General features: G+C 33.5%; 1 protein-coding gene across 1 annotated transcript; it reads left to right on the forward strand.

The window, feature by feature from the left end:
- The first annotated feature begins 202 nt into the window (after positions 1-202).
- On the forward strand, positions 203-12577 carry LOC144446150 (pantothenate kinase 3-like). Its single transcript, XM_078135875.1, has 7 exons — positions 203-662; positions 3784-4142; positions 6299-6549; positions 7033-7209; positions 9348-9471; positions 9806-9931; positions 10684-12577. Exons 1-7 carry the CDS (start codon positions 596-598, stop codon positions 10738-10740), a joined length of 1161 nt encoding a protein of 386 aa, XP_077992001.1. The 5' UTR covers positions 203-595; the 3' UTR covers positions 10741-12577.
- Positions 12578-13689: the final 1112 nt, after the last annotated feature.

Here is a 13689-nt window from a genome sequence, read left to right on the forward strand (position 1 = left end):
GAAATGATTTGTCGGATTACTGCGATATTACAGATTGATTTGCACCGAAAACAACAGAGTTAATGTATACAATGTACCTAAGATCATCGAAGCTGCAAAATAATTGAACTATTAAATAAAATTAAAAACCAGAACACTTTAATTTATTATATTTTGCATTTTACTATAAACTTGGGGTGGTTTACAACGTCGATGATATCGCCTGATTCTGTGCGATCTTGGATTACCTACAAAAATACCGGGTTTCCCCTGACTGTTATTTGACATTTCTCGTCAGAAGTTTATGTATTTGTTGTTTGACATCTTTGAATTCTTACAGTAACCTAATTATCCACGAAGAGCTTCACCATTGAGTGATTTCAATCTGTACTGACTCGATCACGCCATCGTCGAGACGCCACCTAGCGTTACAAACTTACGTTCTGTAAATACCACGTTGTTTACATTCACCGGTAAAGCGATCACAAATATCGTGTTGGTGTAGATGTTTTCTGATACCGCCGTTTATTCATCCTATCACTCATAGATAATATGTCGTCACATGTCAAATACGTATACCTAGCTACTTTTTAAGTTTATTAATTTTCCTTGAATCATGGAAGTGGATTCTGCGACGTGCAATAACGATATTCAAGGAAAGATCTGTGCAAGAGAGGCTCCACGTAAGTCGTTTTATTTACAGATTTTAAGAAATACTTTTAATAGAAGTTGTGTTGATATTTATTTTATATTGGATTAGGATGCTATTGATAGCGCGTGGATAGGGTAAGGTGGAAGATACCATGGAGATAGGCGTAGGTCATTCCATTTTTATGAGGAGATGGTCTAGGAAGGAGTAGAGTTGTGCAAAGGGTAATTTATGTAATGTTCCCCAGACCAATCTGCTCCTGTACTAAGAATGGAATGACCCACACTTATCACCTGCAATTGACCCTTGACCTGAAAGAACACATTCAGTGATAACAGTTCAGATGTAATGATAATTGAAACAGTGTGAATTGAACTGGATAGTCAAAGTTTGATCTGATAGCCCTGCATTCTCTTTGTATATGTTCTGGTGGTTACAGGCATTTTATTGGCCAAGGAGTATATTATGAGTTTGATCCCAAAGATAGCTATGCACAAGTTTGTGTTGCAACGTTGACAAGCTTCCCTTCATACCCAAATCTCAAGAATTCAGACTACTATACAGAGTGACAAACATACTGGAGTCAGTTGATTTATCACTATATTAGATGGAAGAAAACATCTTTCTAATTCTTGAAGAGGTATTTCACAATTAGCTGTTCAAACATTTTCTATTTAAGTTTAAAAATCATGATGCAGGGCTGACAATGATATATTGGGAAATATTTCTGAATACAAGAATTCCAGTAACTGTCAACGCAACAAGTACCATAGATCCATTATCTACTGTTTGATAGACATAAACGATTATATGACTGCAGTATGAATTTCAGACTACATATATAGTAATGCTTGTCTTTTCAAGCTCTGCCAGGTCATAGATGGTCTGTAACTATTGACTCAATTCATGCGGTTTTTCCTTCCCAAATTTGATTTCATAAGTGCTAGTGGATAGATAGGTACAAAAATGTACGCAAGTCATAAACTGACACATGGTAGAAGTTGAGGACAAAGTCCTGTAAAGATCAAAGTACTCGTCCAGCATCTTTTAAGTTTTTGCTATAATATTAATATTCCAAAATACAAAATTTGTGCATTTAAGGTAACATATTCAAGTGTCTGCACCTACATGTATACCCATACTAAAGCCTTGACCCTGACCTTCATTTTCAAGGTCAAATAGTAAATTGTTCAATAACTTGAGAAATGTTATACCAAGAGTCTCCATTGTTAGAGGTACACTTACTATTCAGACATTGACCTTCATCTTGATGGTCAAATTTAAATTTGCATGATAAGTATAAGAAATCAGTTGGGAGCTATGTCTTCTATGAAGGCTTGTTTTAAAAGTCTTGTAAGAAATGGGCACCCTAAAAAAGTGTCAGTATCATTATTATTTTGAACTGTGTGACATCAATGACACGCCACATGCTGTCATAGTGCTATGATTTATAACATATTTCAAGATATCATTTATCATGATTAATGCACTGTATAAGTTTATTTATGTCACATGTTGATATTTAAAGTGTCTTTTATCACATGATTCTTAGTCACCTGGGGATATAGGATAGACTCACCTCACTGTAGTTTGTGAAATGTGAGCAGTTTCTGTTTTGATGTTCAAGATATGAAGTGAGATTAGTTGGAGATGAGGGCACCTACATCACTGTTCTCTCCAGAAAATAATGACAAAACAGTAGACAATTTGCATAACAAAAGACTATGTACTCATTTCGATATTGTTTATGGGGGGAGAAGGGGAAAAATGGTGTGCTGTTGTTTTGTGAGGTCTAACACCATTTGAAGTTGAATTAACAACAGGGTATAAATGTTTAATTGGCAATGTCACATAAAAAAACCCAACCAAATCAAGTCCAAATTTATACCCTAAAGATCTATAGTGTAAATACAATGTATACAACTTGTAAAACTCTCCCAAGCACCATAAATTGTCTAAAGTGTGAAACACACTGTAATTAGCTAAATGTAGGACTAAAAACTTTCTTAATGTATTCTCATATGTGTGTATTACAGTATTAACAACATGATTAAAATGCCACATCAACCGGTCTACCACTCTAGAATAATAAGTGCTATTTTGCTTTTAACGTATATATCGATCATTCAACAATTTTTATTGCAAATGTCAAATGACAACTAGTTACAAAATGTGTATTGTCTTGGTACATTGTGAATGGGTAAGCTGGTACCATATTTTGCATGATGTGCTATAGGTAACTAGATGTCATTTGCATTAAAAATTTGCAATAAAAATTGTTGAATGGTTGATATACGTTAAAAGAAAAAATACTTTATGGATTGATATCGTGATAAGTTTTAAACATAACAAAAAAGTTTTGTTATGTTGAAATGAAAATGGAAAAAAAATTGAGAATAGCTTGTTGGAATGTGTTTTATGCTATTTTTGAATTGAGTTTGTCTTTCCTTTTACATGTAATATTGATCTATAAGAGTTGGATACATGATGCAACTTTTTGCAAGTAAAATTTTTTCAGCAATATTAAGTGTAAAAGAATCATATGAAATGTATATTGTATAGATTTTATCCCAAAAATTGACAAAGTTCATATTAGATTTTGAGAATTATTTACTTTCACATGAAATTATTTCCATTTCAAAGAACAGGAAAGGAGATTATGTAACATACAGTTTATTGATAAGTGACAAAAAATTTGATTTTGCAGGCACAGGCATGTTTCAAACTTACAAGCATTCTTTCCTCTTGTGTACATAGTAATATCAAACAGTGACATCATATGTAAATTCAGTGATATGCAAATAGGATGTTTTGTTTTCTTCTTAAATACTCAAGCTGTGACTGGCTTTAAAATATTACAGGCAGTGAGATTGAAAGATTATGTGTCATGTGCTAGCAATCATTTGAGGTGGCAGACATCTGTGTCTCTGTGTGTTTTGGTATTTTTGAAAAACCACGTATGTCACGCTGTATTACGTTGTACATCTAACCTGCAAGACTCAACAGGTTGTAGGGTTTTGAAGTGAAACACAGTGACGGAGAGTTTGAAGTGTGTGTGTTTTTGATGGATAAAGTCATCCATTACATGCGATAGGGGGAGTTAACTCAAATAATGTCAATCTTATCCAACAACAATAATTATTCACCTATTCCAGCAATGCCATGGACCGGCGTAGACATTGGAGGAACACTTGTGAAGCTTGTGTACTTTGAGCCCACAGACTTTATTAATGCAGAGGAGGAACATGAGGCTGAAGTGGAAACACTACGGACAATCCGTCATTACTTAACTTCCAACACTGCCTACGGAAAGACAGGAATCAGGGATGTACACCTGGCTATTAAAAACTTTGAAATCCATGGACGTACTGGAACTCTCCATTTTATACGATTTCCAACATGTGATATGCAAGCATTCCTTCAGCTGGTTAAGTCTAAAAATTTATCTAGCATTGCACATACTATATGTGGGACTGGAGGTGGCGCCTACAAGTTTGCTCAAGATTTCAAGAATGTAAGTATCTAGTGTTTTTATCAAGCATTTTATAAAGTTGAGAAAAGAGGTGAAAACCAGTGAAATGACATATTGATATTCGTACATTCAATATTAATATTGGAGGGGAAGACATGGATGTACGGAGAAGTTTGACTTTATAATTTAAAACAACAACAATATATACATGTATATGATATGTGTGTTATGATCTAAACCAGGAATCACTTCATGCTGTTGACACATACATATGTAGGTAATTAGGAACAAATTTGTTCTATTGTGAAAACTTCTGTTTTGGTTCATTCAAATATTTGTTCAATGGACATGCTGTTGTATTACTGATGCATTTTACCAAACTAACTTCTGCAGTGAAAGATGTACTGGTACCAGTAGTATTAAACATCACCACCGCAAAAAAATCAACTTCTCAAAAATGTCTCTGAAAATGTCTCAAAACCCATAATGACACAATCCATTTGTTTGCTGTTTGAAATTTTTTTTCGATATAAATCAATAACTATATGTAAATGTGTTTTGCATTTTTTTATAGATCATCATGTCCTGTAGAACATGTATGTAATTCAACAAGCAGTTGAAAAAAAAATATGAAAAAATATGAAAAATGAAATTGTTAGGGAGTAGCCTAACAAGTAGTCTAGTTCCTACAGTATCATTATGATTTACACATCCACTCACAGAGGTTTAGCTTGAAACCACATCGGCATCAAGACTACCTAACAAGAGAAGAAGGCATACTACCTTTCCTCCCCCCTTACCTACAAATACTAATAATTTAGCTCATAGCATAGATAACTTTGTTCTGTTGTGTCAGACCTTTTGAATATTGACTAATGATATGGTAACCTAGAATCCCGGCGATATGGGATTTTGAATTTTTATTTTTTGGAGAATCAAATTTCAAATTCCCAATCGCCTGGATTCTAGGCTAATGATATGGGTGCAAAGGTAAAGATAACTGTTATATTTATTTTGTTATGATGTAAAAATACATGATGGTTGAGACCATGGATGTAAAACAAACCACAGTGATTTTACCTCCATGGATAGAAAACTGTGAATATTCAAACTTCAAGCAGCCTACATAAAAGAAATTTAAATGTTTGTTATGTCTGCATGCTCAAGGTTTTTCAACTAAGTTGTTTAGAAGAAACAGAACAGTTACTAATAGCAGATTACATAATTTAAGTTTGTCTTTACTGATTGTGTAAATAATCAAGATTATATCCACAGTGTAAATGGTGTAAGGGCAAGCCTTTGAAATAAACAACTTTATGGACTGACCTGGTCAAACATCATGTGATAAAGTACATGCAAACCTAGATAATGAATCACGGGAGCACATGTGTGGACTTTTATTGGTTTGAAATTCATTTGAAATTACTAGAGTGGTACACAATGTATGTGCACAGTGTAAGACTGAGAAATTTGTTGGTGTTGGTGCTTCAGTGAACTATATGCTGAACACATTTGTAATAAATGATCCATACTGTACCTTTTGGCTGTTGTTTCAATCAAATTGGCATGTGGCCTTTTATGTACATAATGATGACAATTCTTATTTCACAAACATTTCCTTGTACATAAAGTGACAGAAAGATTACTGAAGAAATATGCACTACTTACCCTGTGAAAACCAACTTACAGCCCAGTGACTTGTCTTGGTTTTACTATCTCAAGAAACTCTTTACACACTAGGAGAGAAATAAAGTTTCTTGAGATAGTTACACCAAGGAAAGTCTCCTGGCTACAGTCAACTTAATGTCATCTGACAAAAATGCAACAAAAGTCAACATTTTGGCTTGTAGTCATATCACTATAAGAATGACAACATGGACACAGCATTTATGTGTGCGTCAAACCCAACCCCCTTTCTGGACCTTTTCAACCCCAAAAATATGTCCCGTTTTAGACCAAGTATTTTTTATAGGACCTGAGGCTGTCAGAAACATTGCAGTCAAGAGTGCGCAGACCAACAGGTTAAAAAACATACCCCAAAGGTATCATGGGAATTAACCCCCCCCCCCCTATGTATAGTCACAAAATTAAAGAGATTTGTCAAGACTTACAATTTACATAGCACTTATAATCCAAGTATCATCTTCATAGTTGAAAGCTAGACTGAAAATTCCACATATTTATGTTTTTTGCTTCAGATTGTTGACATGGAACTTGAGAAGTATGACGAGTTAGACTGCTTGATAACAGGGATTCACTACATTGATAGTAAATTACCTAATGAATGTTACTACTGGAGTAATCCAGACCCCTTCAACAGTGAAGCCTGTGAAAAAGTTCCCTTTGATTTCCGCAATCCCTATCCATACCTAGTAGTCAACATCGGATCTGGTGTTAGCATCCTTGCTGTTAAATCTCAGGAAGATTATGGAAGAGTCAGCGGTACTAGGTTAGTAAATATAATAAATAAGTATATGTGAAATACATATGCAGGAGATGAACAATGAATATTCATGACTTTGAAGTGCTTATTACCTTCAGGAACATCATGAATATTCATTGTTAAGCTATTGATAATGCATGTCTGCTGACTCTAATGAGACAATGTGGTCCATAGCAAAAATCCCAAAATGAGGCACAAGTTCATCTACTGAGTTGTTTCTCGGAAATCATGCATAATGAAGATGAAATGACTTGCCAGAACCCAAAGTTTATGAAAATGTCTTTACCTGGAGTGGCATTCCCCTTTAACTAAGGCAAAAGCATTAAATAACTTTCCCCGACCTTTCTGCAGCCCCAGACCACGTTGGCCACTGACAAGTACACAATATACCTCAGTTGCATAACCTCAAAAACCCTTTAACAGAAGAGTTTTATACATTGTGTTTGTGACTGGTAAGAAATAACAATACTTTTGTATATTTTGTTACAGCCTTGGTGGTGGTACTTTCCTTGGTCTGTGTTGTTTATTGACTGGCTGCCAAACATTTGAAGAAGCAATAGAGATGGCTGCCAGTGGTGATAGTACAAAAGTAGATAAATTAGTACGGGATATTTATGGTGGTGATTATGATCGCTTTGGTTTACCAGGGTCAACAGTAGCCAGTAGGTAAGTATCACCATGTCAAATATGATGTCAGACATGTTGGTAGTGTCAATATATGTTAACATTACCCATGACCATGTGCCCATGGACAGCACTATGTATCTCTGTTACCCACTGTTCAGTTTCAATCAAATGTGGCACAAATGTCATTCACATCAGTCAAGCATGCATACTTATAGTTCTACTATTAGAGGTAAGCTGTATGTTCATATTCTGACCTTTTGACATGGTCCAGCAATCTTTAAAAAATATTTATAGAGACACCATTCAAGTGTCTACTCCCATGATATCAGAAAAAGCTGTTTTGGCAGATTGCGGTCTTTCCTCTAATATTTAAAATATCTTTCACTACATATAACCAATGTGTTCACTTTCTCTTGTGGTCAATAAATATCACTTTATGCAGATAATGCTATTTATGATGTTTATGAATTTACATAATAGCTACATGTAACCCCCCTTGAACAGAACATTGGTGTTGGGTTTATGTCTTCAAACGTTGAAGACTTGTTTTTAATAGTCCTCTGCACACTTGTGTCTTTTCTGTGTTTATGCTTTACTATAGTAATACTGTATGAAGGGAAAAATAAAACAAAATTAACCCCAGACACTCCTTTCAAATTGGAATGGAAACCCAGACAAAGAGCCTTTAGAACTTCAGTACAATTTGGAGTCATTTTAATATTAACCTGCTATTGTATTGCAGAAGAATACTGTCTAGAATATTTATAGGCACTTTTTGTCAATGATATATACCGGTATATATTGATCATTCATTCTATATGTACAGATTGTTGCTTCTGTATACGTATAATCTCTTTCAATGTGCATTTCTATTCTGTAATTTATACATTTTCACATAGTACATTTTCACATAGTACATTTCACATTGTACATTTCACATTGTACATTTCACATTGTACATTTCACATTGTACATTTCGATATCTTGATATGTATAGTTATTTTCTTTGTGGAATGATTTGTTGTTCCACCAGTCTTTAGTCAAGTAAATCCAACCAACTTTGTGTATACGAGCGATCGGTTAGATAAATCCTGGTTTAATACTTTGACATTACTGACGTCAATACATTGTAGACACTCAAATCATGAAAATGGAAGAATCTGTGTGATCTGATAAATTTCTGAAAAGCATTCCTATCAATATGACGAGAAATATGGTTATGAGATTTTTTTGATAATTTTACAAAAATGATAATTGTCAAAGAAGTATGACATGTCGTCACTTAATGAATAAATTTATTGAAAAAAAATGTTTCCATGTTATTTTATTGTCAGGAAATGATATTTTACTGAATAATCTTTGAATACACAGGATGTGAGTGTAATAGGATTATAGATGTAACACATGGTAGAGTAGTAGTTAAATCTAATATTGCATACGTTACTAGGTAGTATGTTGATATTTAACTAGACATAAATTATGTTTATTTCCATTTTAAACACCAGCTGAAATTTACATATGCTTAGATTTACTGACTCTTCAGAATAATATAAGTATAGTTATAATTATTATTGTTTTAAATATTGCTCCTTGGACTGTTTTGGCTAAGAGACTAGAGTTGTTGGCTTTCATTTCCAACGCCTAGTGGATGTCTTATTAGTGAAAAAAACTAGCTAGACATCGTACCAATAATGTTAACAACAGCACACGTCATTGGTAATCCATGATCACATATTGACTGGCACTTAAATTTGGTACTTGTTTGTGAAAACCACTCCTGATATGCAAATAATGTTTATTACCTAAACTTCACTTTCAGTCTGAATGTATGTCACATGTGTATGCAATAATATCATTGGTTTATATTAATGCTGCAATTGGATTAATACAGCTCTTGGTGACAATTTAAAATTCAGCACAGAAAGTTGTGCTACAAAAAGGTGAAACTGGGCATTGGGAATGATTGCTAGATTTGAAAGCCAAAGACTAGTCTTGTAGTTATAAACTATCACTTCCAATTGTAAGAATTTCAATTCAGCTGAATTTCTTATATTAAAATGGCATAATCCCACAATCAAAGAATTTTTTGAGTTTCTTTGACCAGACCTGGTTGTAGTTATTACTTGTCCTCTTGTCTTGTTTTATCATCCTAAATACCTGCTCTGATTATATTTCAGTTTTGGTCAGATGAATATCACAGAAAGACGAGAAAGTGTTAGTAAAAGTGATTTAGCAAGAGCTACCTTAGTGACAATAACAAACAACATCGGCTCTATAGCCAGAATGTGTGCATTGAACGTGGTAAGTTGTAATTTGCTGTTAAACTTCAAGTTTTAAGAAAGCAGTTTGAGTATTGCAGAAATAAAAAAAAAACCACAAGCATCTTTCACAAATACATTACTAGCCCAGAGACTTGCTTGTCTGGCTTGAAAATATCATTTGTCAGAATATTCTGGCAAGCCAGTATATCAAGTCAGATTAGCTAGCCCAGTCCCTTGGCCAGTAAGGCACAAAGATAGATATGTAGAAAGCAATAGAGTATAAACCTTATATGTACAGCAGTATCACTCACCATGTATTATGACTATATGAAAACAAATCATTCAGCAAAATCTGTTTTTCTATTCATTTCTAGGGTATTGAGAGAGTGGTGTTTGTTGGTAATTTTCTTCGTGTCAATCCTATAGCAATGAAACTATTATCCTTTGCCATGGAATACTGGTCTAAAGGTGCTATCAAAGCTCTCTTCCTAGAACATGAGGTAAGAAACGTCCTGTCGCAACCAAACTGCCTATCCTGTACTATGCTTTGCATTATTGGTATATTGGTATGTGCTATCTACATTGTAAAGGAACTATGCACTCTCTTAGCACATTTATGATAAATCATGCTCTATTTCCAAGAGTTTGTTGACCTCTGATAAATCCAGGACCCTACCTACAAGATATTGTAGATAAACATGAGATGTTGTTTGCTATCAAGGTCAAAGATCATCTCTTATCATATCTTGATTGTGTTCCAGGTTTAGTTAGCATAGAGAAGCGCCCTCGATGTTGAGATTTCCTTTCAAACAGGACAACTAAGTTTTCATTATACATTTGTAATTGCTGTTCCTCTGCCTTTGTGCACCAATGGTAAAACAGCAAAGTAGTGTTTACACAAGAAAATAATAGTAGAGAATGAAGGGAAAATTGTAAAATAAAAGTGTTGGTTTGTTAGTTAATTTCTTGCATATAAATTGCAAGAAATTGGAGGAAGAAATCCACAACTTTACAAAGACTTTTCAAGAAATTGATCTGTTTGCTCAGAATTTTTGCATTGGCTTTCAACAGTGTAAGGCCAGATCCAAGCCATTGCTAAATAGACAAAATGATTACCAATTAGTAAAATGATAATATTTCTAAATGTACACCACCTCTAAGTAAGACATATACTAGTTTAAGTTTTTCCTATTTGGAATAATTTTTCTGTTGTGTAAAACATTTTGTTTTATTATTCTTGTTAATTTTACAGGGTTACTTTGGTGCTGTTGGTGCTCTTGTACAACTGTTGAATAAGAACGAAGAATGATGTGGAGAAGATAGGCAGATCATGCAAGAGTTTGAGATGTAGAGAGAGGGTGAATCATGCAGCGTTTGAGATGTGGTATCTATAGAGAAGATGAACTGTTTACTCTTCCAGATACAACTCCATGACTATAATATCTTCCATTGCATTTATTTAAAGCTCGGTGACCAATCTTTTGCAATAGTTGAAGAGAATTGTACATATTTGACTCAAAATTGGAGAAATATATATTGTATTGTTTTGGGATTTAAGAAACAACTGGTTCCTTCTGTGTTATGCAGTCTAAATGACAAAGAAAACTATTTTAGAATAAGTGATGATTTCTGACTTCAATCTTAACTGACAACTCATATACAGACTGTTTTCTGCAACCAATTCCGTATATAGGATATTTCAAGGCCACAGGGTCAAAGTTCATCAAGGGTCAAAGTTCATCAAGGGTCAAAGTAGTGCATGTCAAAGCTATGCAGCTGTTTATTTGTTACTGTTATTGAACTTGTTGAAAAGTATTCTTCTGATGTTAACAATATCCCACCATTTTCTATCACAGAAAATTTTTTGAAAGACTACAAAAAGAGTAAACAATGTGTATTCCAGGTTGGTATGTTCTTATTAAAATTTAATTTATGGTTCTATTTACCTATACTTTGTAACAATTGAGGAGACAGGGAACAAAGTATGTAATACAACACAATACAAGGGTATTACAAAGTCTACAGTTTTGTTATTGCCAAAACACAATAATCTTTATAAACAGATGATAGGGGTCTGCTTAGATTAGTTGATATATGAATGCAAGGTACTTTTATGTCCATTTCGACACTATTAAAAAGTATCATGTCCATTGCAACACTATTATGTCCATTGCGACATGTATTTTACCAGTTAAAAACCCAAATGGTGTTTTTGTTTAACACCTCAGCCAAGAACATCAACAGGGTTGTGAAATTGACCTTTTCATTACATTAAGTAATATACACATTTTTATTAATGTATGCAAATACATATAATCAAATATCAATTCTAAAAGAATTTCAGCATACTAGGTGTTTTCGATTGAGACACACGGTATTAATAAGTCACTGATATTCAGCTTTTTTTTAGCCAAAAGTGACTTTTTAATTAAGAAATGAAATAACCAGTTCTGTAAGTATGGCCGTTGTACTAGTCTGGACTTGAAACCTGATCCAAAGTGATTATAACATGTAGTAAGCCCGGTATTTTCATTTTCTGAATTTTAATGAAATGAAAATTACTAGTCACAATTACATTTAATAATGATAACTCATCTCTTACACTCAAAGTTTGTACAGAGTTAGTTGTTAATGATTTATTTATGAAATTCTTATTAATTTCAATAGTTTCCAGCTTTCCTTTTTTTTAAAAGATGAATTATGGTTATTACTAATTAAGTTATTCCATAAACAGAATAGCATTATTTTGATTTATTTAATATGCGATGTATATTTTAATATGTACATGTTGATAAGAGTTTTATCAATTCAGATGAAAAAAATTTGAAAAGGTGTCTCAGAATTAATATCAAGTCTGATTGGTCAGTGATTTTACAAAATAGAAGCTAGGCCATGATTGGTTGGCTTTACCACAAACACTGTCATACAATCAGTCAGGTGGTAATGTAAGCTAGTCTATGATTGGTTAGTTTGTCCACAATGTAAGATAAACTCTGATTGGTCAGATATTGTTGTGGTTGTTTTTTTTTAAATCTAAATATCCTGTGGCAATAAGTAAGAAAGTTTTAAGGTCATCACAGTGCATGCATGAAAAGAAAAGATTTTGCTTGAGGTTCAAAAATGATATTTATTTCAATTTACCAACTTTGGTGCTTTTAAATTTTAAATACCCAGTTCAATTTTTTTTTGCTGTGGTTATCAAAGAGTTATTATATTACAAATTGAAATAAAATGTATTACCAAAAAAAAATGTGCAAAAAAGTGTAGAATTTAGAAAGACATATAATCAAGGCGAGGTGGAAATAAAGTTCATCTTACATTAGTAGAATTGCTGTATGTGCTATATCAATTTATTAACCCCCAAAATATGCACTAGCTGTAACCGGTTATGATTTATCTGATCAAACAAGTACCAATATCTTCACAGAAAAGTGTTAAAATACCAATAATTAGATATTTTGTACATGTCAACTAGATGTCTGTTTTATCTATAAGTAGCATTATAATCATGATTCTTTTGGTTGCTGATTTTTTTGGTGTGGACCTAAAAATCAGTTTGATTGGATTTATTGCACTATACTAGGTGTACTGTAATTCTACACAATATATTTACCCACAGGTGATTCAGTACTGTTCAAGGTGTACAATAAATTTTATGATTAAGGCATTATGTCTAACAAAGCAGTTTCAAAAAATGTTCCAGTTGAAAGCTCAGTGCAAAAAACTGTGAATTGCTTGAATGTGTGCTATAACCTTTGTAAATCATTCCAGTTACAGCTAGTGTAGCTTTACTAGTAAATAGTACTTCTCTTTGATGTATTCTGTTGTATACAGGAAGTGGTTACGTCCTTCATCATAGGAAGTGTGTAAGTTTAATACATGCATGCATGCACACACACAACACACACACACACACACACACACACACACACACACACACACACACACACACACACACACACACACACACAGTAATCACTTCATGTCTTGCTTTTGTTGGTATAGATGTTGTAATCAGTGAATACATACCTTGACAGTGTTTCCAGATTTTTTTAGTAGATGAATAAAGAAGTGACAAGTACGTTTTTTTCAAAGGAGAATTGTGTTCATCTTTTGATTATGGTTTGGTAAGAGAGTAAATGATTCATTTGATGTATTTGAGTTTGAACACACCTGCTAACAGATGAGGAAATATGTTGGAATAACACATCACACTTATACAGATTGGATATACGTAAATATTTTTTCAGTCAATGTG

The sequence above is a fragment of the Glandiceps talaboti genome, chromosome 15 (assembly GCF_964340395.1).
Source record: "Glandiceps talaboti chromosome 15, keGlaTala1.1, whole genome shotgun sequence".
Classification (NCBI taxonomy): domain Eukaryota; kingdom Metazoa; phylum Hemichordata; class Enteropneusta; family Spengelidae; genus Glandiceps; species Glandiceps talaboti.

Excerpts from the sequence above, each read along its gene's own strand:
- LOC144446150 (XM_078135875.1), top strand. The coding sequence starts at position 596 with ATGGAAGTGGATTCTGCGACGTGCAATAACGATATTCAAGGAAAGATC. Across the intron at positions 6,550-7,032 it reads GGAAGAGTCAGCGGTACTAG|CCTTGGTGGTGGTACTTTCC; the intron begins GTTAGTAAATAT and ends ATTTTGTTACAG. Across the intron at positions 9,932-10,683 it reads CTCTCTTCCTAGAACATGAG|GGTTACTTTGGTGCTGTTGG; the intron begins GTAAGAAACGTC and ends TTAATTTTACAG.